Here is a 26,372-nt window from a genome sequence, read left to right on the forward strand (position 1 = left end):
CTCACTGAAATCTTCAACTCTCAACCAAAGCCACAGAATCTATAACTATTCAAACAATAACGTCACTGAGGGTTAAACAGTACCAGACCTGGAATATCCATTAACCGTATTCATGGTACACCGCGTTTTTTACAATCCCAAAGACAGCTCCTCTCACCCAGTATTTTGATACTGTTGATGACTATCACATTCCCACGAGAAGACGTGCCGTAGTTCGCTGTGAAATACCTGGGTTTACAATTTCTTTTCAGCCTAAGCTTTTGAACGATATAAAACAATCTTGGAATCAGTCGGCGATCAAATCTTAGCTCGAAACCAAATTAATCGTAATCAATTAAAAAGACATTCAGTCACGCTTTCAGTGGTAGCCTAGATAAACAGAAATAGCTTAAAAGACACATCTGTGAAACTCCGACAATAATTATCTTTGGATCAAATTCCCATCTAACTCTCTAGCTGAAATGCATCAGTTTATACCGGAGACTGCGGCGATATGTTACGATCATTTATGTATAAATTTGACAAGATGGGATGTGTTATCAATATGTGACCGAAACGCTTTTTAAAAAATATCGTTCTGTTATTAAGTGTTTGCATGCTTCTTTGCGCCTTTGTTTTATGTAAGGCTCTTATTACCACGTGGTAGTAACAGATTGTTTGAACTGGAAAGAAAAGCCATTCGAAGCTAATTAAGCAGCCATTCCAGGCACTATTCACGGGCAGAAGACCGAGAAGCACAGGCATTTGTCAGCGCTTGACCCCGCGTGGTATTGATTGACAACAAACCTTCTTGAATGACAGACTTAACCTTCCCTGTCCAATAGGAAGCGAGCGAATAAGCACACGAGACAGCGATTGGTCGGCAAACTGTAAAGCCGCAAAGCAAACCCACGTGGGCACAGTGAAACAGGCAACACACGATAGGCTGCTTCTTTAGAGCTAAGACATGGCCGATGTTCACGGAGATCAGACCTGAACAATCATCTTATTCCCTATCCTAGCTATTTGTCCATCTAGATGATGGCTCAGATTCACACGGCTCTTCACCGTTCAAAATATCGTTACTTACATTACCACATGACGCAGACGCCAATCTGTCCATTTTAAAATCGATTTGAGAGGGAAAACTTTGATTGAAGTGTCATCCATTAGAGCAGCATTCCACTCCACGGTGTATATAACCTTCATTGATAATTTATAACAGTCTAGAACCGACGAATATCACTGTTCTTTGAATCAAGATTACCAGTACTTCTTTTGATTTGCTGTTGGTAAATAAGTGAATTATATGTCATCTCAAATGGGCCCAGTAAAATGCAATAAGTCGCCACTCTCACATAGTAAACACAGAATAAATAGCTTTATATCGAAGCGTAATTATAACATGTGAACTGACGCATTCTGAAAAAACAAACAAGCGAAAAAAAAACAGGTTTGTGACTACAGCTGCTTTACCGTTTCATATCAGAAAAGCATCCTGAATTTCAATTCCTAAAATATTTAATTTGTGTTTGCATCATTTTCCATTTTAGCATCCTTCCAAACAAACAAATAATTAATGTCATCGGCACAGTGTGTGAAGAAAAACCTACTCGAAGTGTTTGGTGATTGCAGGCTACCTGTTCGGATCTAAAATGGCGAAGATGATGTCATGTATTGAACCGAAAACCCCACGTGGGGGTTTGTGCTCCGATTGGTTGATGAAGCCAGACTCCCCGTACATTTACTTGATTGGTTAGAGAGAGGTGCTTTCGCGGTAGTTCAGCCCTCGTGTCAGTAGACTGTCTGTGTGTGGCACAGGGTAGCATTGCTGGACGACGGGGAAATGTGAGAGTGTCGAAGGAGTACAACGTTACACTTTTAAACGGTCCAAACCTCTTCAAAATCGGAAGTACATTTTGGCACGATTTTTTGGATTACTTCGCCGTCTTTCTGAGACCACTCGACCAAGCTTTGGAGTTTTGTATGGTCAGAAGGAGGAGGAAAGTCTCTCAACGGTTCGTGTTTCGGACCTGCATTCGGAAAACCAGTCGGTCTCGAGACGCCTCCGTGACAGAGAGCGAGCGCACTTGGGAAATGTTTGACGCGTCTGGCGTCAAACAGGAACATCTTCGACATTTTGACACCATCAAGTAACCTTACCAATAATAAGTCAGTTGTGGTATTCCCAGCTACGTGCTTTGTAGCTATTCTCCGTTTATACAGCGGTGGATGTGAGTCGACGCTTGGAGACGCAAACCCAGGTACGGTGGCTAGCAGGTTAGCTAGCCACAATAGCTTGTTATCTAACAAAGTCTTGAAACGTAGCTTGGTTAGCGTGTAGGATGGGAAATTCACCTATCTAAATTGTTTATTGTTTTGTTGTCTTGATTGCACACATTTCACGTGGTCCTGTCGGTTGCGTTACATACTTTTCGTAGACTATTTTCCCTTACTTTCTAAATTAATCGCCAAACAAAGAAAACGGCTAGCTCGCTACTCCACTAGCCCTGTTGGAGATTGCTAACCACCGAATGTCGTTACGGTCAGTCAGTCTTCGTGGCTTTCTAACGTGAGGTTGTGTTTTTGAGCCCTGCTGTCTTGTTAGTGTATCGGTCGTTGTACAACCATAATCATTTGCTAAGTATCTTGTTGAAATGATAAGCCAACGTTTCAGCACACTGTTACTCTCGTAAGGTTGGTGGGATTTTTTTAAAGGTCACTTAACACATTTATAAAGTAGTAATTATTTGTAGCAGAAATCCCTAACTTTTGAGAATAAATTCTCCGGTTCTGTTCTGTTTCTTAATATGGTTTGAGAACTTGGACGGCACGTTTAATTCTGTTTGCTTCAACTTAGAAACAGTTACCTAAAGTACCTGTATTTGTCTCTTTTCCTCCCGAGGAGTGGAAGCGGCAAAGATCTGAACGCAGGGGATTGTGTTGGGGTGCACAATTCACAGACCTCCAATAAATAAAGGATACATTTCAAGATGTATCCACAGGGCCGGCATCCGGTAAGTCGCACATCTTGAATTTATAGAAAACATAATTGCTACATCTGCGTCGATTTAGCTAAGTGAGCAAAGGAGAGCCGTCAGTCCATGACGAACGACATCCTGATGTTTATGAAGTGCCTCCCCCATTTGATAGAACCCTATCTAGCACTGTAGCGCTTTGAACATTAGATCAGCAGGAAGCACCATCAAGCAAAAAGAGAGCCGTTAAAATCGACTGCAACCTGACACGACGTCCATATAAAAATCGACTACAAACTGGTCTCCGAGGAAATAACTTAGACAATGTCTAATCAACAATGACCATGCTTTAGTTCATGTTTTCACTGAACACCTGGTTTTAACTCCACGGAAGAAAAGGGGGTGGCCGGGGGAGGGAACCAACAGAATTTTTAGGCGTAGTTTGGCACGCACAGACCCATCCATGCGAGGCGACCCCATTTCTCCCGCTGGTGTTTATGTGAAGCATTAAAACCGCCGCCCCTTCAGGCGAACCATAACAGCAAAGATTCCCCCGCTTCGGTGTGTCAAAATGCTACTGATCCTGCAGCACAGAGATGTCAGCGTAGAAGGGATGTCACCGTGTTAGCCCTTACGCTAGCTGAAATATTTGAACCGCTTTCTTTCTCTTGGTCGACAATGCATTTGAGCCTCGCGCGGCAGACGGCAGAGAACAATGTTTTCTCTGTGCAGATGTAATTGAGTTTGATGGACGTTGATCTGTGTTTCAGGCACCCCACCAACCTGGTCAACCAGGCTTCAAATTCACAGTGGCCGAGTCCTGTGACAGGATCAAAGACGAATTTCAGTTCCTGCAAGCCCAGTATCACAGGTAATCATCTCAAAACTGCATTTCTGTGAAAAACAACATTAAAAAAAAACAGGGCGCTCTAATATTACACAACAGATGAAAGAATGTTTTTGTATTTGAAATTCTTAAATAAAAGATACTAGTAGAATATTTGTGTTCTCTAATGTAAAAAACAGAATGCAGACAATTTCAGAGTTCAGTCATATTGACGTAACATTAAGGAGTCTTGGATATTACGGACAAAATTAATTTCCAAATACTACTCAAAAATGGTTTTATTTGACTTAAAATGATTTTTAAATAATGTAAAACTTGGAGACAGACTCTCACAGAGAGAAGAAGAAATAGGTAAACAATCCTGACGCCTGAAAATTGATGCCTTGTTTTCCCATTTAAGTCTCAAGGTGGAGTATGACAAACTGGCCAATGAGAAGACAGAGATGCAGCGTCACTATGTCATGGTAAGATTATCCACAAGCCAAGCTGTAATTATGCTCTTATGTGTGTCGTGTCCAGGGGTGGGGTGTCAGTAGGTGATCTCTGAGTTTGTGTGTGTGTGTGTGTGTGTGTACACCTTTGCCATTGCATTGCATTGGGTTGGGTTTGTGTGTGAGAAACCTCTTCCAGGCCCTTGCAGTTGAGCCTGCTGCTCTATTAAAGAGCCCTGACTGACTACACTCAGCCCCAGGCTCCTTTGCAGACAGCCCCCTTAGCCACAGGGGTCAATGACTACAGCATTGTCCCTTCTGTTCTCTTTCTCTCCCTCTCTCACCCCCACTCTCTCTACCTCCCTCTGTGTGTGGATCTGATTATTCTCCAAGGAGACGCTGCTCTCAGACAAATGCATGGCTGTAAATTAGGTGAGGGGTGATGGAGAAAGGCCAGGCTTGGCTGTGGGAAAAAAGCTCAATCGCAATAGAACTTCAAAAACCTTGCAATAAAACCTTGCAATTTTTGTAAATAAAGGCAATTTACATACCAACAAACAGATAAATAGTTTTAAAAAATCGCCAGAACTTGGTATGAATGACATGCGTAAATAACAGGCTTTCAAAGGCACAAAAACTGAAATGAGTATGTTGTATAATCACATAGGGCTATGTCAGTATTCTCTCCAGTCTGTGGGGGAAGAACAAAGCCGTGACATGTTGTAACTATTACAGGGTCAAACTGTGGAAGTGTATTCTCTTATCTTGGGCAAACACACAAGGGATGACTTTAACCAATACCCAGGGACACAAGTTAAACATTCCTTTCACAGGAAAAACCATGTCAGCCTTAAAAGGAGGAGGAGAGGTTAGGTAAACACTGAGGAGAATCCCTGTACGGAATGTCTCTGCTGATAGTGTCAGCTTCCAGCTCTTATGGTTATATGGAGAGCTGATTTAAAGCTTTTTTTTTTTCCTCTCCAAAAACCCTGACCAGCTGGAAAACAGGCTGAAAAATTAGGACCAGGACTGTTTGACATACTGTCATACTCACCTGTCTGTTTGTTCCAGAACAAAATTAATGCATAGCCTTTGTTCTGACCTGAATAACCCTGCTATCCTCAGCACGTAGAACTGGAAACAGGGCTTTCAAAAAGAGTTTCAAATATGCATCAAAGACTCGTTGTATTGCTACTGAGAAAATAACTCATTTTATTTTTGTCTTTCTTTCCAGTACTACGAGATGTCTTATGGGCTTAATATTGAAATGCACAAACAGGTAAGCAGCCCTTTTGATCTCCTATTGACCACACACACACACACACAAAGTCGCACAGACACACAGTATCTGCCCCTCAAAGGAGAAGAAACCTTCCCAGAGTGTGTGTGGATGTCAGTCAGCCCAGTCATGTGGGTGTGTTAGGAGACAAGTGTAAGTGTGGCTTGTAGACGTGAGAGGTATGCTGTCGACTGTGTGCTTTGGAGAGCTTGAACTGGACACACACACACACACTCTCTGAGTCATTCCCTCTGTCTGCTTGTGCTGATCTAACGGTACATATGCTATGTGGTTGGACAGCTTTGATAAGATTAAAGGCAGGACTTTGGCAGGAGAGGCCATGTGACTTAATGACTGAAGAGAGAGCAGTCTGCGCAGACCCGATTGTGTCAGCACATTTAAGACGAGCTCTGTAAATTAAGGCGCGAGAAAAATCGTCACCGCTGTAAATTCTGTCTTTGAAATCAATTATTTCAACTGAAATTTCACTGTACACCCCTGACTCAGGGTCTTTTTTTTCCTTGTGTCCCTCGTGTGCACGCTCTCGAATGCGATATTTGGGAATTTTTCCCCCCTTGTAGTTTTTTCAGAAATAAGGCTGGAAAAACATATTTTTATTTAAGACCTAGCCTGTGGTTTTGATGATTCAGGTGATGATGGGGAAACATTTAATCTGCACACACACAGGCGATGTTAATGCCAGTTTAGTGCTTGGCTTACACAAACACGCACAGACCACAAGGTTAATGGAGCCAGTGAGAGACTGGTGTGTGTCTGGGAGTTTGGTGATCCATCAATGTGTGTCAGTGTGGTGACTGTCTGTCAGTCCGCTCACTCTTATTATGCTTTCTGTCACCCACTTATCTCCCTGTGAGGAGCAGAGGGAGGCAGAGAGAGAGCGGATGAGAGAGAGAGTGAGTGAGTGAATGGGGGATGGGTAGGATGCAGGATAGGAGGGCATGCCTTGTGTAAACGGGTTAATCGACTGATCCAGTTTAGCGCCTCGACTTTTATCAGGAAACACCACAGAGCTGATTGAGGCACTTGAATAATTCATCCAGTTGAGGCTGTAACCTGGGGGAGGGAGGTGGGTGTGGGGGAGTTGTTCGTTGGCAAACACACAGATCCCTTCATTCTCTTTATCCCTGATCAGGCCTCCCACACCTCCCAATCCCAGGACTGAGAGAGCAGGCTGGGAGTGGTTAACACGCCTGAGGTGGGCTGGATTACTGGATCCACACAACCATATTATTCAACAGCCTAAGGATTTATTTCTCACTGTAAGGAAAGCCCGTTCCTCTATCTGTACCGCACCGACCCCTCTCCCACCCTCAAATGGTCTTTTTGTATTCTAAAACAGTAGAGGCATAATGTGGGTTTCAGGGTGTGCTGTTGCGAAACGCGGTAATGCTGAGGATGGCATGCATCTGTGTGACTTTTCTCAGACCGCCATAGTGTGACATGAGGCCCAGTGACTAAAGCTCCACACTCAGGAACAGCCCCAGCCCTTTGCCCAAGGCGATGGATTTAGTTGGACCACAGGCGGTCTGGCTCATTTTTGGGTTGATTTGGTGAATTCCTCTCACCTGATTTAGCCCGTGCAGGGAAACCCCTTTTTAGTGCCGGGGGCCGGATTGAGCGGGTCTGTGACACCGAGACTCTGATCAATGATTTATGTGCAGACTCTAGGAGCTGTTTGCTAACCGTGGGTCGGTACTCATCTCCCTGTGCCAAAACAAACGTTCCGGCTCTGTGAGGTCACACACACATACAGCCCTCGCTGACAAAAAAAAAATGGTCATAATGATTGATGGTTGGGAAACACGGCACTTGTTCCACCCTCTTGTTTTATTTTGTGGTTAAGTTACGCAGCTAAGTGGAATGCGCTCACAAGATCACAGTGTAAACGCAGGAGTAGTGCATCAGGTTAGGGTTGAATGGGGTTTTTGTTGTTGTTGTTGTTGTTGCTACTGCTGCTGTTTTTTTTTTTTGTTTTTTTTTTCACTTTCAGAGGGATGTGTACATGAGCGTTACAAGGAGAGGCTTCTAGCATTTTCCTTTTGTTAAAAAAAAAAGTTAGATAATCTCTGTAGAGTTAGGCTGTGTTATATACAGAACAGCCGTATTCATGAATCAGTCTTTAATGTGCTCTGTGCCAGTCACACACACTCAATCACACACCAGGTCTCACATATTTCTAGAGTGTTATTCCTTTATGACCTGTATGTGAGAGCAAGAGTAATGAGTGACTATTTTCTCTCTCTCACACATCCCCGTAGAAATAATAGGAGATCCATCGGCCTTGCTGGGTCAAGTATTGTTTGCGATGAGGACACATGCCTGGAAGCAGCAGTTGTTTTCCCTCTATATTCAATGCTCATCAGTATCTCACTCAATTCTGCCACTGCTGATAGCAACAGACAAATAGCTTTCAGTGTGCCATTGACAAGCTGGCCCTAGAGTGCTCTTGAAACAGTGCTAGACAGGTCCGAGTACCTGTAATTGTGTACCAGAGCGTGAGCCTCGCCACTCAAGAGCTAAGCTTTCATCTGCTTAAAGTGACAACATCCCTATTTTTATCCGTCGTTGGAGCTAAAAGCCTGTGCATCCAGCTCCATGGCAGGCTGTGTGGCCTGTTTACGGCAAAAACCATCGAATCCATTATGCATCCAACATCACCTTTTATGTGCTCCAATGTTGTATATGGTGTTTTGGTTTTTTTTTTCCCCGCTTTTATTAAGCAGGTTTTGATTCCCCCCCCCCCCCCATGTAAGTCAACCCTTGACCCCTTGTGGCCAGCTGTCAGTGTGGTGCTAAGCCCTTAAGGAATTCGTTCGATGCTTTCCAGGCCTCTCGGCAAATCCTGTCAAATGTTAGAGCGCTATTGACCAGGTTTATCTCCGCAAATAAGGATTATATACTGAGCAGGCTGGAAGAGCATGTGCTGATGTCTGCTCCTTCGTGTTTTTTTTTGTTTTGTTTGTTTGTTCGTTTGTTTTTCTTAGAGATGTAGAGCGAGACATTTTGTATTTTAAAACATTTTTTAAAATGAAATTGCTACGTTAGGGGGATATTCAGCCATGCAATTACAGGTTAATTTTCTTTTAAAGTGTATGTGAAAGCTGTTGTTTTGATAGTTGGTTTTGAGAACAGTATGTACAGGGAGAGAAGAATTTATGGTATGTTCTCTTGACCAGTTTCATGTTGATGCTACTCCGTGCCTTTGAAGTTGTGTAATATCCGCCTCAGATTACTGTCAATATAGCCGTGATTTTCAGCCGTCCTCACGGGCACAGCAGACTGTTTATTACCTATCGCTTGGCCTGACCGAGCTCCCTCCACTCTCCCCTTTCACCAGAGAAAAGGAGGGAGCAGAAAAACTTTTCTCGGGTGCTGCTGATAATCTTGTAAAGAAATATTATGTTTGGCTGCTGCAACCGCTCGGCATTTTCTGCAACGGGGTTATAAATAATTTCCTGGTCGGTGCAGAACGGTGTGTTTGCCACTGAAATGAAAAATAGGCTGAAATCCCTGTGATGTGTCTGTGCTCTGCTCTGCTCTGGCCCTGGCTTGAACTGAGCCTCATAAATTCCATAGATGATGTATCTAGTGGAGTTTTTTTTCCCCCCCTTCTCTTCTGCCTTTGGTCTCAGCCAAAGCCCAAGCCCAGACCTGTGATGTTGGGCTCTTTCATCAGAGGATGCAGCTCTGATGTTGGCACTGCTCTGCTCTCTCCGCTTTCTGGGAGGTGTTACTGGACCAGTGCGGATCCGGGCTGTAGCCTTGTTTTGGGGTGAGTTGGAGCTTTGGCGTGGAGGTGGGGAAAAATCATTTTGTCAGTGGTGCGAAGGAAAGAAAGCATAAATCTGCTTCCTCTCTCACTCACACCCCCATCTGAACCCCCCCCCCCCCCCCCCCCCCGCCACCACTCCCCCTCCTTCATCTCCTCCGTTGCATGTGCGGCGTTCATCTGATCGACAGCCTGAAAATTCAATTTAATGACCTGCCTGTGTGCACGTAATATGATTTTACAGGCTGTTACGGTCAAGCCGAGGTACGATTTGCATAATGATCTGAGCACGATAGGAGAGCACGGGGGGCCCGCCACAACCCCCCCCCCCTCCCCGCAGCTCGCTGTTGCCATGGCAATGGTGAGCCAGGCGGGGGAAGAATGGAGGTCGGGGTCCCTGTGGCGAGCTGGATGGAAAGGCAGCGAGGGGATGCTGGGAAAATGTTTGATGGTTGTGGTGAGTGGGTGGGAAGAGAAAAGGGGGGTGGGGGAGGTGGAGTCGAATTAGACTCCAACCTCTGACAGGTCTGAACAGAGCCTGCCCCTCACTCAATTAGAGTGCAGCAGCCACAAGCCCTCTCTCACCGCAGAGCGAAGGGGCACAGCTCCCAACACAAACCCTGTGGCCTTCCACTATCCCTGTACGTGTTTAAGCCTGGATGTCTTACAGTGTGAATCGTAAGGTTTGTAGTGAAGATGGCTGTGTCACAACATAAGTTTTTGGGGTCCCCCCCCCTCCTGTTAAACCAGTGGCATATTTAGTAAATGACATTTTTGCTCACAATAAAAGTGATGCATGGAGTGGCTTGTTGTGAAGACTGGGGAAGTCCTGTGCAGCAGCAACACTCTGTAGTGCAGGGCCTTACAGAGTGATGTGAAACGGGCTCTTAACACAGCCGTTCACTGCTCTGCCTCGCTCATTTCCATGTGGTTTGGAGTGTTCGTTCATCACAGCTGCGCTCAGTCTCCCCTGGGCTCTCGTAATGTTTTAAATATTTCACATGTCAATATCAAGCTGTTTGGAGTGTGCCGAGTCAAGCACTTCTGATTGCCATGGTAATTGACTTAATCGTTGTAAACACTAAAAAGGGGGCTGTGTCAAGTCATTGTACCATCATGCTGCCAGCATCAGTGAATCACCCCATCTTTTGTTTTTGCAGACGGAGATCGCCAAACGGCTTAATGCAATTTTAGCCCAAATTATGCCTTTTCTGTCACAAGAGGTGGGTTGCCTTATTTGCTTGCTTGTTTTATAAGTAACTTAACTTAGAAATTTGACAGGTTTTTATAGTCATAAATCTACAGTTGCAACATAAACATGTTTAGATTAAGATTTTACATGAGAGATTTTAAATTTGCGTGTTTCCACTTTATATTTTCCTTTTAACTCTATGAACAAAGTTTACTATATGAGGTGATGACAGCTTTTGCTTTTTAGTTGTCTACGGGTTTGTTGTTGATGTTACTGCATGCCCTGTGGGAAGCGGTGTATTTTTGTAACTGAAATATTTGTCTGTGTGTGTGTTTTTTTTTTTCTTGGTTTCAGCACCAACAGCAGGTGGCACAGGCTGTTGAACGTGCCAAGCAAGTGACAATGAGTGAGCTGAATGCCATCATCGGGGTACGTGGACTTCCCAATCTGCCCCTCACCGTGTGTATACCCCTTTAATTCCTCTCATATAACTGTGACAAGAGGCAAACCTGCACCCAGCCCAAAATGACTGACTCACACACCAATTACAAGCCCTGTTTGTAGGTCTCACACATTCTCTCACTCCACCCACTCAGTGTGCAGTTTTGCTTCTTTCATAAATTTTTTTGTATTGTGTATTTAAAAAAAAAAAGTTAATTATATAGCGCTGTGGATACTGTATATTGTAGAGTGTAATGTGTTGTGTAAGGCTGAATAGAAGAGAGAGTGGCTCTGTATGCATGTCTGTTTATATCTTACTGTATGTTTTCGGGGTTTTGTTCTTTGTTTTGTTTTGGGTTTTTTTTCTTTTTACTCTTGGCTCAGGTCTAGTATGCTGGGTTCACTAGCATCTGTTTGAACTATTACCATGTTTTGTGAAGTGTGTGTGTGTGTGTGTGTGTGTGTGTGAGAGAGACCTTACTTTGCTCTGAGTACCTGTGCTCTATATGTGGCCTGTTTGTCCTTAATGGCTGCTGTCCCTGTGAGTGAATGGAAAAGCCCTTGGCTGTTCTCTTTAGGGCCTGTATCACTTTAATTGGATGAGGTTATCCTGAGGAGGCTCATCCCTCACCACTGACCTGGATAACTCTGGGAATTAAAGACAGATGAGGGGGCCTGCACGCTGGCCCTCCCCTACTTTACCACTTAACACACCCCCTACCCAAATCAGTACAAGTCTTACTCAACCCCCCTGCCAAACTTCTCCTCTAACCGTCTTTTGTGCTCCATCCGCTCCCGATTATTGATCGGTGAACGATCTTCCTCTGAGTCAACCTAAGACAAAGGATCCAGTCCCTGTTCGTAGAATTGTTTAAATGGTGATCTTATTACTGGATCTAACCTGGGTTTGATTAGCCTACTCCTCAGGGTCCTTGTAGAGATTTTGAAGTGGGGTGTGGCTGGTGTAAGGGTTGACCCGTTGTAGCCTGATATTGGAATTCAGTAGGGGCCTGATCATGGACGGTCATTCTACGATAATTACTTCCCGGAATTCTGCCGGCTCGTGTGAGGCTCTAATGCCCGATTCCGTTCTGGAAAGACCCTTTTTTTGATGATGCATTACAACAAATAAAGTTTATTGCTTAATGATTTTTCCTCAGAAGAGAAATTTTAGAAAGTTGCGCAGCGAAATTCCTCTGAGAGGCGTTTGAAATTGGATTATTTCTGAATTGCTTTCAGGAATCAGTCATACCTTTTATCCATTCATATATCTTAATAGGATGAAGGTAGAATTTTCAGTGCGATATTATGGATAAAAAAAATATCTATCTGTTTATCTCTTATTACTGATTATTTTTTTCTTTGAGGCACCCATAGATGTTTTATTTTTTGAAAATCAGGGAATGGTAGTTGCAGTCAGAGTGGCGGTATTAATAAACTTTTTTATGAGGGAGGCAAGCTGTTTTGACTTTCGGAGAGCGGAGCGTAAGAGCAGCAGACGGAATTCTCATGAATAGTGGAAGTCCAAGGTGAGATGTCGGTTGTGTGGCAGCGGCAGCAGAATCCGTTCAGTTCAGTTCCAGCGGAGCAAGAGCTGGGAGCATCTCTTATTGATGGAGCCCAGAGTCTGTAATAGGATGCATCTAGGCCAGCCGTGCTTTTCTGCCGCGCTGTGACTTTGATCAGCACTCTCAAGATGGCCTCCTGCAGCAGCTCAGCATCTCTGCCCTCACTGCTACGTTTCTCTCCCTCTCTCTCTCTCTGTCTCTCTCTCTCTCTCTGTCTGTCTGTCTCTGTGTTTGTTTCACCAGTCTTGTTTATTTTAGAAACGTGTATTTGCGATACACCTTTTTCTCCCAAACAGGGCGAGCTTTAATCATTTGTGGATGTGTTTTTGATGTAGAGCTTGAATTTGAAGGGAGATTAAAGATGTAGGGGTTCACTGCTGGTCTCTCTCTCTGTGTTCGTGTGTGATGGGAGCTTTTCTTACCTAGCCAAATATGCTCAAGTTCTCATGTAGCTGCTTTCTGTCTAGTCAGACATCATAGCACTCTACTTAGACAGCTCAGGCCTGTGCCAAGATTCCAATTAAGACTGTGTGTATGAATGTGTGGCTGTGAGGGTTGCTAGTACACAAGTCTGTAGATATACACACACCCCTTAAGCTTCCAAAATGAAAGGGTTTTGTCTCCTGGCGTGCCCTGATGTTGCATGGTGACAGCTCAGGACTGTGAGTTTTCCCTTTGCAGTAGAAGACTACAGTAAGTGGATGCTTAATGTGGCCAGTTGGCTTTTAAGTACAGAATCTTTATTAAAAAAAAGAAGAAGAAATCTTGTTAACGGCCAGAGTTTGGCAGTGGTATTTCACAGATGGGAAGGAAATTAACACCAAGAAAAGAGGTCTTTATCTAGGAATATTAAATTAGAGAAGGCATTTTATTTATTTATTTATTTTTGTCTTCATTGCTGGCTCTCTAATGAGGGTGCTGGATGATTGTCCATGCGTATTACACATCAGTGGCTCATTAGGCAGAATGAGCAAGACTGGGCCTCCCCCCTGATTCAACTGGCTCTTTAATTTCCCTCGTGGTCACTCATCTCCACACACACACACACACACATCCCTACTCTGTCTCTCTCTCTCTCTCTCTCTCTCTCTCTCTCTCTCTCTCTCTCTCTCTCTCTCTCTATTGCACTGTCACTCTCGCTTTTGTCTCTGCCACAGTCTTAGACTCGCATCAGACTACCCATGCGTTAGCTCTCTCTGATTTTATTCTTTTGTCATTTATTCTCTGTCTACTCCTCTCTCTCTCTCTCTCTCTCTCTCTCTCGTTCTCTCTCTCTCTCTCTCTCTCTCGTTCTCTCTCTCTCTCTCTCTCTCTCTCTCTCGTTCTCTCTCTCTCTCGTTCTCTCTCTCTCTCTCTCTCTCTCTCACACTCACACACACACTCTCACACACACACACTTCATAATTGGCTTGAAGGCCTTGTTGAACTGAGGGTAAGGTTGCAGGTTCAAATCCCAGGTGGGGCTCCTCTATATACCATTCTCTGTGTGCCATTCTCCAAGGCCCTCATCCTCAATATACAACCAGCTGTGCAAATAATCTGCTAAGCTGTTAGCAATTATAGACAGCCCCGAATAAGGGCTTCAGACGGACATCTTAATAATGATTTAGCCTCTGCAAAGGGCAGTCTTTCAGAGTTCCCCTGTCTTATAAATAAGCCCTGAGTATTGATATTTACTCTTGACGTGCCATTAATGACCTGCTGATTATTCCAAAAGGTTGGATATCTCTCCCTTCTCACCCCACTCCCCAAACACACAATACCTACTCTTTTTCGTCAACACACGCGCACACACACCTCAAGATTCTCTGAAAACAACCATAAATGGGCAGTGATTGAGTTGAGGGGAGAGAGCAGAACATGCCATAATAGCAGTAGCTGAATAATTTAGCATGTCTGAGAATGGTAATAAATTGTAGAGGGTTTTTTTGTTTTATTGGTGCCTCAGCTAAGTATTATTTAACCTCGCTTTAAACTGCTCGCTTCCATGCTGAGTGCCTTTTAACTCCCATCCATCTCCCCAAGCCTTTCAAATATTGATGGCAGTATTGGAGGCTTGAACAGAAGCCAGCACGAAACCCCTGCTTGTTGGCTTCACACGCGCATACACACACACACACACACACACAGTGAGTACACAAAGTGAGCCCAGCTGCCATTGGAGTGGTTTTGAAAGTTTGGGTTTTGATGGATGACTCAGGCCGAGTGAATTAAGCAAAGCCAAGTGTGAGAGGAGTAAATATAGTCGTCCAGTGTTTTCTAATGGGGACTCATGGGCAGGTGCTGCTAAGCCAGGAAGCCAACAGGATTCCACTGGCCTGCTGTCTCTTTTTTTGGATCCTAGAGGGCTTGACACTTCTCTCTTGGCATATGTGTGTGTGTTTGTATGCATGTGCGTTCTTGTGAAATTCACCACTTTAATTGCAGGTTGTTTGTACTCCATGCTTTTCTTGTTTGACTGGACCTCAGTCTCATGATACTGTAATCATATTGTGAAGTCTTTTTTTAATGCTCAATTTACAGATTGTGTGTGTATGTAGTATTTCTAACCTCATGTCACCACTTCTTTTCTGAAGTTCTATTTTTTCCCCTTAACACTAATCTTTACACCATGCTTTCCTTACTCAGCACTGAAATATGGCTGTGAACACAATTAGCCTTAATAGCTGTGTGAGAATGCTAGGCCCTGTCATGCACTCTGCTCTGCTCAGACAGGATTAGTATTCGGTTTTTTTTCTCTCTCTCTGCCTGTGAGTGTGTGTTAAGATGGTTAAATCTCTCTGTTTCTTCACTCTGGCCCACTCGTAGTTTGTCTTTCCACAGCAGCAGCAGCTCCAGGCCCAACACCTATCTCACGCTGCCCACGGCCCTGTGGCACTGCCCCCCCACCCTTCAGGCTTACAGCCCCCCGGCATCCCCCCAGTGACAGGCACCGGTTCAGGCCTGCTGGCACTGGGAGCGCTGGGCAGTCAGCCACACCTCCCAGTAAAGGACGAGAAGAATCACCACGACCTGGAGCACAGAGGTGAGGGGAAGCTGCAGCGGTCAAGCTTCAGCAGAGACAGGAGTCAAAGTGCCCATAATTCTCATATTCATTAAAATCCCCTTCTGAAATACATCAAACCCCTGTCCTTGTTTTTACTGCTACTCCCAGCCTGTTCCTCGAGGCCTGGTTGTTGTGCTTTTCTCCCCAGCGTTGTCACACCTGATTCAGCACATTAAAAAATAATAGGGCCCTTGACTAGACATTGAATCAGAGCTGTCTGTTCAGGACTTTACCATATAATGTGCAGTTGTGGGAGACACAGAGGAACGAATGGAGAAATATTGCCACTGTAATGACAGCAGTTTTTTCTTTACAAGTCCTTTTAAGATTATTTAGAGCGTGGCACATTCTTGAATTTTGGCCAGCGAATGAGGCAAAGTCTGTTTGGATAAGGAGTGTGTGAAACTGAAGAAGTACTTTGCTTTTGCAGTATACACACTGTCTGTCAAGGTCAAAAGGTCGATATGCTTTTAACCAATGTATGCTAGACAATGTGTGTTCAAATCACGTTGCACTGCCCAGCAATGAAATTTTTTATTTTTATTCCAAATACCAGTCAGACCTGTTCACTCACTTCTGTTTTTTTTTTGTTTGTTTTTTGTTTCTTTTTTTTTCTTTTATTGTTTGTTTTTCCAACGTCTGGCCAACGTCCTCGTTTCCTTCAACTACCAATCATAAAAGAGAGCACGGTGAGTTTTCTATTTCTTTTCTTTCTCTCTCTCTCTCTCTCTCTCTCTCTCGTATTGCTAGCTGTTTTTTTCACACTTAAGAATTTCCATTAAGGTAAATGTCAAGTAAGACTCCTGGTTTGAAACAAGCAGAAGTTGCTCTCCGTACAGTAATCTGCTTTCATTTAAAATGACTAATGGGGAAATGAGGTTTTGTGCAATAAGCCCTTTGCAGCTCTTCCAGATGGGAAATGACTCGTATCACAGCGTAGGGATTAAAGGAGGCTCTATAATTTCATCACAATTAAAAGGAGACTCAACCCCCTCCATTCTTAACGGATTTATTTGACCCTGCATCCCCCTCCCTTCCCCGCTCTCTTTTGTTTACCACTCTTCTTTTTCTTATTCTCCGTTTCTTTTCGTCTGAGATAAATATGTATGAACCCAGATGCTGGGTTGTTTTCCTCTCATCTCAGTGCCCTTGTAAAAGGCGTTTACGTGACGGCTCAGAGTCTTAGCGACGGCCTCTGATTGGGCAGGGCGTCGGGGAGGTAGGGTTTCTGGCGGAGGCAGAAATGCCGGGCCTGAATGGGTGCAGTCATGTCTGAAGGAGCGGAGCTCCTGCGGCCATTAGCAGCAAGTCGTCATGTTTATTCCGCGGTGCTCTCCCAGGTCATCTGATAGTGTGGTGGTGACTCCTCTTAATGAGTCACGCTAAGCATCTCTTTAGAAGGTCAAAGGCATTATGCACCGAGTCTTTGGGCCCCTTGCCCAGCCTGCTACTTCATCCCTCTCAGAGAACATTGTTTCCTTTTACAGTTCCAGTAAACCGGAGGCTTACCTTGTGCTGTGTCCTGTTTGCTGTGTGGCTGTGAGAAAGAGACTACAGAGAGTCTTTGACTTGGATTATCTTTAGAAAGAAGTCGCAGTGTGTTCTGAGACACACACTGTCTTTCTCTCTCTCTCTCTCTCTGTCTCTGTTTCTGGCAGCTCTTTGTGAAAGTGTAACATGCATACTAAAAAGCTCAGAGGACTCACTGGAGGAATTAGGAGGAATTGGTCCCTTTTGAGAGTGGGGGGAAAAAAAGAGAAGAGATTTCTGCCACGAAAACACTCATCAGGGATTGTTCTGGAGGCTAGCCAGCCAACCGCGTGTGATGCAAGTGTGTGGTCTGGCAAGAATGTGTCTCTGTGAGTGGGCATGAAAGTACAGTGAATCAGCATGAGTCTCAATGGACTGATATTACAGGGGCACCCACTGCTGTGCACAGTGGACACACACACACACACCCTGAGATTTTTTTTTCTTCTCTGACTGCGCAGTACTCTACCACAACCACAGATTGACAGTTTAGCAAAAAGAGTAGAATTAGGAGGTGCCCAGACACCACAGCAATCAATGGCTACGACACACACACACACACACAAAGCCTGGCTGCTCTCAGATAAAGGCCTGTTGTTAGGCTCGAACACACAGCTCATGTCATGCTGAACCAGGTTGTTGTCTCTTTTAGGAGAGGAAGAAGGGGGCGGGGTGATGAGGAGGCAGTGAAAACAGTCTCCTCCTCTAGACAAGCTAACTGTGTCTCCTCTGTTGTGTAGCCAGCACATTCTTGTGTGTTTAGTCTACTTTATGTTGTTAGATACGGCTTGGCTGGTTTTCGTGCATTGTGTTTGAACCGTTTTGGTTTTGGAGCCGGCCGATTAGAATGAATAGGGATCTATGGCTTTTTAAAGTGTGCGGTTTGTAGTGATAAGAGCTGTTCTGTTTTTCTTTTTTCTCCCCTCCTCACCATTATTGTGGGGTTTTTTTTCCCTTTTGCTGTTGTTGCTGTTGTTACTCAGGCTTGGACTGGTGTCAAAATCCACAGCTGCAAAGTACCTGTTAGCGTGATAGCAGTTTTAAAATCGGGTCTAGATTAATACCGTTGTCACAAAGGCGTACACATAATTAATTGCAAAGCAAAAACAATCCACTTCTGAAACTCATGAAGCTGAAAGGGTTTTTTCCCCCTGATATGAGCATACTCGCACACTCACCCATATTAATTTTGTCTCACATGTATAAAGTAGACTGAATCCATGCGTTTGCCGTGATCCAGCTGAGCTGAGCAGCAGAAAATTCAGTGACCGATTTGATGGGCTTTTGTCATTGTTTTTTTTTTGTTTGTTTTTTTTTTCCCCTTTTTCTTTTTCCCCCTTTTGCAGAATAACTCCATCTCTCCATCCGACAGCCTCCGCACTGCCAGTGAGAAACACCGGGGCTCCTCAGACTACAGCCTGGAGTCCAAGAAACGTAAAGTGGAGGAGAAGGACAACATGAGCAGATATGTGAGTGTGAGTGTGTGTGTGTGTGAAACAATCAGTATGCACCTGCCTGCACACACAGCCAAGGCAGTATAACTGAAGGTTAATGCAACAATCGTTTTTATTGTTTTTACAGGACAGTGATGGAGATAAAAGTGATGATCTAGTGGTTGACGTCTCCAACGAGGTGAGAGATAGCCACCGTGTTTATGGGTGTGAAATTTTGTTTTTCAATTTACTTAACGACTTTTCTCACTGACCTTGACAATGAGATCATTCGCCAGAACATTTTGAATTTTAGCCAACTCAAAACCCAAAATCGTTTTTTTCCCCCTCGTGCTCTCAGTCATTCATTAATTCCTTTTAAAAAGACAGTCAACATGTTTTGGATGTCCTCTTGACTCCCTGTTTCTGCCCCGGTTAACCCTGTAGGACCCAGCCACGCCCAGAGCCAGTCCCGCCCACTCACCTCCTGAGAATGGCATTGACAAGCCCCGCCCCCCTAAAAAGGACACTCCGAACAGCCCTGCCTCCGTGGCCTCTTCTGGCAGCACTCCTTCCTCTAAAACCAAGGAGCACAGCCATGTAAGAGACCATCTGCCTGTCTCCCAGTCTAATGCATTTCTTATCGAACTCCATTTTCTTCCTTTTTTTCTTTCTTTCTTTTTTTTTGGTTTGATGGAGTTCATCTTGCTGAAGATTTTTACAGCCTCTATTAATCTACATCTTTCCATTCAAAGTTTGATTGAGTCTGGGCCTGTGTAGCTCTAGCATGAATGATTAGGGTACGTTATATTGGGAGAGGGGAGGAACTCTAGTACTGAAATCTCAGCCAATGACAGGCGCTCGCTGATAATGCGGCAGTCTTTTTAATGGCTTTAGGAGTAAATGTCTGTTTCCCCAGCCCCGCCTTTTAAATACATCTGTAAATGTCACGGATAATGCATTCCCATAGCCGGATCAGTCGTGTCTTCCCCGCTAATAACTCAATGCATTTAACCATTCTGGGCCTCTGCTTGGGGAAAAAAAAAAAAAAAAGATTAAAGGGTAAAGCGAGGAGGAAGGATAAAAACGACTCTCATCTCCATTGTAGCAGTAATGGGTTTGGGGATAAATAGCAGAGTTTATGGCTTCGTAGGAGTAGCGAGTTTGTCAGAATTGGATTGGATTAAGTTTAGCCTGCTTTCAAATCTTCTGCCTGAATGCTGCCTCATTTTTTTGGCGGGAGGTTTTAAGTCTCTGTTGCCCCCCCCCCCCCCTCCCCCTCCCTTCCTTCTCTCCCCTGCTCACACAAATAGAATGATAAATCCTCTACGCCTGGTCTCAAGTCCAACACTCCCACACCTCGAAATGACGCCCCCACCCCTGGAACCAGTACCACCCCGGGACTGAGGCCCATCCTTGGAAAACCCCCTATGGAGGCTCTTGGTGAGTGGACGGTCTCAGACTTTTGGCACTCTGGTGACTTCAGTACTGTTGACTTTTCACACTGTAGGTGTATAATAAACAACAGATTTAAAACCCCTAAGTATGGATATAGTCCTCCTCACACTTCAGTAGCTATAACTGTCTGCGTTTGTCTTAAGCCAGGTTGTGTCCCTACTGTTCTGTAGTCTTTATGTGTGGATGCTTAGATGTGTGTCAAGTTTCTCATTTAGGTTTATCACCTTCCTCATTAGCAGCTGGTAACTGAATTGCTCTGATGTATTAATCTGTGTTTCTCTGTAGCTGCTCCTGCCCTGAGAACACCCCTCTCCATCGCCGGCTCTTACCCCACACCTTTTGCCATGATGGGCCATCACGAGATGAACGGGACGCTGACCAGCCCTGGAGTTTACGCTGGCCTGCATATCTCCCCGCAAATGAGCGCAGCCGCCGCAGCAGCCTATGGCCGTTCGCCCATGGTCAGAAAACTCTACCTTTTGATTCACCTGATCGATCTCTCTCTCTCTCGCTCTCTCTCTCTGTGTGACTGGGTGTGAAATGAGTGTTACATTGACCGGTCTCACACTGTATCTGGCAGTCTCTGATTGCTTTATCCTTGTGTTTGCTATTCCTGTTCTGCATGACTGGTGTCTTTAGGGTCTCTGCATTTGTGTTCACAGATCGCTCAACCATATGCCTGTATTCTTGTAGTGTTTAGCTGTATTCAGAATACTTGCTTTTTACTATCAGTTCATTAATAATACATGATGTAGACATACGTTGGGAGGAGACACCTTTCCCCATTACACAGTTAGCTGGGTAACCTGAATCTAGACAAAATTTAAGACTGCCCTAATCATCTCCTCCCGCTGACATATAGAGTCATCCTTAGCTTGCGTGGCTGTAGTACTGTGTGTATGCTGCTCTGTGTACTCTGTATACTGATTCACTCTGGGTTGTGTCCTGCAGGCGGGGTTTGACCACCACATGAGAGCCCCAGGTCTGCCCGCCAGTCTCACGTCCATCTCAGGAGGAAAGCCGTAAGTGTCCCGTACTGATGGCATCTCTGCCTCGTCCCAGCAGTCGTGTAGACCGTCTGCTCGAGAGCCCACACTGCACAGCTCCTCTTCCTCTCGAGAACTCGTTTCAAGCTACTTACACACATTGCTCTAATTGATTTAATTAGCTCACTTCAATCAGCTGCCACATGCTTAAGACTGACAAATGAAATTGCTAAGGAGTTTTTTTTTTTTGTTTTCTCTTCTTTCTCTCTCTCTGTTTCTCAGAGCTTACTCATTCCACGTCAGTGCTGACGGACAGATGCAGCCTGTGCCCTTCCCTCCAGATGCTCTGATTGGACCAGGGATCCCACGCCATGCCCGTCAGATCAACACGCTGAGTCACGGGGAGGTGGTGTGTGCGGTTACCATCAGCAACCCCACTCGTCATGTCTACACGGGTGGCAAAGGCTGCGTTAAGATATGGGACATCAGCCAGCCGGGTAGCAAGAGCCCGGTGTCACAGCTGGACTGCCTGGTAAGAGTGCATTGTATTGCAGGGTTCCCGCAAAATCTGGTCCTGGAGGTTAACAATCCTGATGGTTTTTGCCTAATCAGAGACCACTATTTACCTGGAAAAAGGTGTGTACACCTGTGTTGATTAATAAACCAATAGGTAGACCTCCAGGGCTGGAACTTAGGAGATCTACTCTGTGTAAACTTTGGCAAGGCAAACAGTAACTGTGAATCATTGATTAAACTTCCTTCTTTGTTAGCGTGTACTTGCCTAGAGCATAGCTAACACTGTAAAAATTATTAACCTTAGGTAATAGTCAAACAACATGGTGCTATTATGCCAGAACAACACTACGGCAAACATGCACTTTTAATTGTTCAGCAGAGTCTGTTGAAAGTTAACTAAAGATGCTCTCATATGAATGCACATTGGTCTAGGTTTGTATCAGCCTTCATTAGCACTCCATTTTAACAGAACCATGAAATTCCATTTGTTTCAATAATATGCAGCACTTTTTTTTTTTTTTTTTTACATCTTTCCTCCAACTCCTGGTGATTCAGATGATTGAGTCTCTGTGGAGCCTTGGAGCGAATCTGCTTTGTTTTCCACTCGGACTGACAGCATGTTTCTCCCATGGCACAGAATCGGGATAACTACATCCGCTCCTGTAAACTGCTCCCTGACGGCCGCACACTGATCGTGGGTGGAGAGGCCAGCACGTTGACCATCTGGGACCTGGCCTCCCAGACACCTCGTATCAAAGCTGAACTCACCTCTTCCGCCCCAGCCTGCTACGCCTTGGCTATCAGCCCCGACGCCAAGGTCTGCTTCTCCTGCTGCAGTGACGGAAACATCGCTGTCTGGGATCTTCATAACCAGACCCTGGTCAGGTATGCTGTCAACTAGGTACATTGACTGGAAAAGAGTCTTGAAAGGTTTCTCTCTGTTGGCTACCACTGCTGTAGAGTCTCCTTTAGGAGAACGGTTTTAGGAGGAGCAGAGACAGATTCTTTTTTGTTTCCCCTCTTTGTGTTTAACAGTTCTGTTGCTAACCCTTTTGGTTTGTGGGTACTGCAGGCAGTTCCAGGGCCACACAGACGGTGCCAGCTGCATCGATATCTCTCACGACGGCACCAAGCTGTGGACGGGAGGTCTGGACAACACGGTGCGCTCCTGGGATCTGAGGGAGGGACGGCAGCTTCAGCAGCACGACTTCACCTCACAGGTGATACTCCACTGCTCCTCTACTCCTCTACTCATTCACCTCTGCAGGAATAAAACAAGCTCATCTCCTAAGCATGGCCTCCAGCCCATTGCTTTGGTCTGTACTGACTCTGTGTGTGTGTGTGTGTGTGCATCTGTTCCATGGACAGATCTTCTCGCTGGGCTACTGTCCTACGGGCGAATGGCTGGCTGTAGGCATGGAGAGCAGCAATGTGGAAGTGCTTCACCACACCAAACCAGACAAATACCAACTCCACCTGCATGAGAGTTGCGTACTCTCCCTCAAGTTTGCCTACTGTGGTAAGAGCCTCTCACGATACCTCGTTTACCTGTTGCGTATATGGTTCACCTCCACACCAGGGACTGCATTTAGAACAGACTAAACTGTTTTCTGCAGTAGCAAATGGCTGTATTTCTACCTCTCTCTCACTGAATCTTTAATGTTAGTGCTCTGCCTTTTTTGCTGCATTGAGGGAAAAGTTGCAGAGCAGAACTTTAAGCACAGTATTCCCAGTTTAACAGCACCTTGACTGTCCTTTGCCATTAAGCTGCCATTTTATTTGGTTTTCTGCACATTCCTCCATTTAACATTTTTTTTTCTCTGCCGCTCTCTCTCTAGTCCTACCAGAGCTCTAATTATGTTTGATTTCCCTTGACAAGGTAAATGGTTCGTGAGTACAGGGAAGGACAATCTGTTGAACGCATGGAGGACTCCCTACGGCGCCAGCATATTCCAGGTACAGCGATCAATACCTGCTGTCTGCAGCCAGCCAGTAGTAACTGCGGCGGCGGAAATGTGTGGGCTGCCTGAGTCAGTATTAAAGGGCACAATGACCGCTGCCTGACAGGCCGGTCTTTATCAGCGGAAATGGGCCAGAGTGTGTTATTAAAGCCGGACCCTGACCACTTAGTGAGGATGTGGGGAGGCCAGACGAAAGGCCGTTTTGTAGCCCACATTCACTAAGTCAGGAGTAAATACAGCTAGCTAGCCCCAGAGTGTTTGGTTGGTGGTTGGGGGTGGGGGGCTGTAACTGCTACTAATGCATTGCTTATGATGCTGTGAAGTGCTTACAGGAAGAAAAAAAAGAGCTAGCCCTCTGTCAGCATTTTTCAAATGGACGAGATTTAAGACAGCACAGAAGTCTTAGCTGGATACTTAACATATCACCTCTGAAGTTTAGTTCAGAGAAGAATGATATACTTGTCATCGTAACCGTTTTTTTCTCTCTTTTGTTCCTTTTCTCTCTTGTCGTTATAGTCAAAGGAATCTTCATCAGTCTTGAGCTGTGACATTTCTGCAGATGACAAGTATATCGTCACAGGCTCTGGTGACAAGAAGGCCACGGTCTATGAAGTGATCTACTAAGACAGAAAGACAACGGACTGGAGCAGCTCAGGCATCAGGAACTGAGGCAACTCCTTCCTTATTTTTGGGGGGGGGGGTGTTTTTTTGTTTTTTTTTTTTAATTGACCAACCAGACAGCCAGGATGGCCACTGTCTGCCCGCCTACCTGCCTGCCTGACTGACTGACTAACTGCGTTGTGGATAAGTGGGCCCGTGCTAGACTGGACTGGATTAAACTGGGCAAACTGGGCAGGAGCTTGCTGGACTGGACTAAGCTGCACCCTGGCCTGCAAACCCATCCATCTGTTTTGTTTTTTTTTGTTTGTTTGTTTTTTTCCCCCTGCACTCCACCTCCACCTTTACCACGTCCACCACCCAGCGCAGTTCCTATGGCACTAGAGAACAGAAAAATGACCTTCTCTGTTTTCTCCCGTCTCTTCCCGTTTCTTTTTTTTCCTTATTGTTCTATGTGGGTTTTATTTTTTATTTGTTGTTGTGTTTTTTGTTTTTTTTCAATACGGTGAGAGTGTTCCATAACGCAGCGAGAAGCAGCGCTTCGTTCTGAAACCTATCCGTATGGAGCCTCTGTGAAAAGTGTACATAATGGAGTATTGAAAGGCCTTTTATAGATTTATATTTTGGTGTCCAGTTACACTTGTGATGGTTCTCTCTCTCTCTCTCTCTCTCTCTCTCTCTTGTTCTCTCCTGATGCTTCGTTCCCTCTGTGGGGAAGAAAATGAGATTAGGATTTTTTTTTTTCTTTTTTTTTCGGATATCCGATTCCACTTTTTTTCTCTCTCTCTCTCTCTGAGAAGTTCATTTTCCAAGCTGACCTTTTATGGAAATCTAATTTACTTTTTTTTTTTTTCCTCTCTTTCCTCGCTGAAAAACAATTTTGAGCTAGATAGCATTACAGAGGCGTTTTGTAAAATGTCCTGTGGATTTTTTTGTGTGTTTTTTTTTTTTTCCTTCTTTCTTTCTTTCTTTCTTTCTTTCTTTCTTTCTCTCTCTCTCTTTTTTTTTTTTTTAATGGCTCCTGTCTCTGCGGTGTGTGAGAATCTGGACTACAGCTGAGGCACAACGAAACACAAGGAGCATTCGGACATAACGTGAGAACACGCCACACTGCTCCACACTAAAGCCACTCCTAACCCCCAGAATCAGAAACTGTCTGCTCAGCTCCACCCTCCCCCTTCTCCTGCTACTGCCTTTATGGATAAGGAGACCAGTCTGATCTGAGAAGAACCGCTTTTGTCTCAAAGCCACACAGCGGGCAGAAGTCATCTCACTGTGGATTTGGATTATACTAAACATTTAATCGGGGGAGGACTCCTCTCGTATCTGTGACTCTATTGTTCCGTGTGAACGGGACACAGCGTCCTGACATGTAATGGAAGAATAGGATTTGGATTAATTGGTTGATGTTTCCGCCCACTCCCAAACAGATATTTTTTAGTCCCAGTGAGAGAGACTGGGGTTTGTGTGCATAGTGTTATGTCTGCAGGAAGCACAGCATAAAATAACATGTTCTGCAGCTAAGCCAAACAAAACTTAACTCTCACTGTCTGACACACACACACACACACACACACAGATTTCTTATTTCCCCATGTACACCACACTGCCCTCCCCCACCTCCCCCCTACAAAGAGCTGGATGAAACAAAGTCACTTCTCAAATTACACACCAAAGTATGTAGCAAAACCGTGTTGTCACTGAAGATATGTACAGTTGTTGATAATTCAATAAACTGTTTTTGTAAAAAAAACAAACAAAAAAAAAACCTAGTAATTGATTTGTTGTATCTTTGATAGTCGGGGACTTACTTTAGATGGGGACTTAGTTTTATTCCATTTTACAGTCTTAATTGTAGAGTTGTGGAGAGACTGGATGGAGAATTTAATTTTAGGGCACTTGAATCAGGATGCAAGCTTTGCTGTTCAGCTCGCTGAATGTTCTGTTGGTGGTCAAGTACTTTTGGCGCTCCGGCAATGAATGCTCCCCATCCCTCTTTCCCTTTCTTTCTCCCCTCCTTTCTTTCTTTCTTCCTTTCTCTGGTGCTCTCAGATACTGGGCCTTTTTTTTGAGGCTCTCACTAAGCCTGCTCTTCAGTAAAGTTGTTGTTGGATTATAAAGGCAAAGGCGGCTGCTTTCAGCTCCAAGGCGGTTGCCTTGCTCTCCCCTGCACTCAGGGGATGTGGCCTCTTTCTTTACCTACCCCCCAACCCCCCCTTCGTCCCATCCGAATCCTCTTTTTTCCTTTCCTCTTCCTTCACTTCTGAAGTGGGCATTTCCTGAGTGCATTTGCAAAAAGTGGCTCCCTGCTTTCTCTGAAAT

The 26,372-nt window shown here is 44.8% G+C and overlaps 1 protein-coding gene across 1 annotated transcript; it reads left to right on the forward strand.

Annotated features, from left to right (window-relative positions):
* Positions 1-2,164: 2,164 nt before the first annotated feature.
* On the forward strand, positions 2,165-24,056 carry tle3a (TLE family member 3, transcriptional corepressor a). Its single transcript, XM_030766949.1, has 21 exons — positions 2,165-2,243; positions 2,885-2,996; positions 3,728-3,828; positions 4,205-4,268; positions 5,470-5,514; positions 10,465-10,527; positions 10,851-10,955; positions 15,314-15,530; positions 16,233-16,240; positions 18,428-18,550; positions 18,663-18,713; positions 18,959-19,111; positions 19,825-19,954; positions 20,255-20,430; positions 20,921-20,991; positions 21,238-21,487; positions 22,109-22,356; positions 22,544-22,691; positions 22,840-22,990; positions 23,351-23,427; positions 23,949-24,056. Exons 2-21 carry the CDS (start codon positions 2,973-2,975, stop codon positions 24,054-24,056), a joined length of 2,313 nt encoding a protein of 770 aa, XP_030622809.1. The 5' UTR covers positions 2,165-2,243; positions 2,885-2,972.
* The last annotated feature ends 2,316 nt before the right edge of the window (positions 24,057-26,372 follow it).

The sequence above is a fragment of the Chanos chanos genome, chromosome 2 (assembly GCF_902362185.1).
Source record: "Chanos chanos chromosome 2, fChaCha1.1, whole genome shotgun sequence".
Lineage (NCBI taxonomy): Eukaryota > Metazoa > Chordata > Actinopteri > Gonorynchiformes > Chanidae > Chanos > Chanos chanos.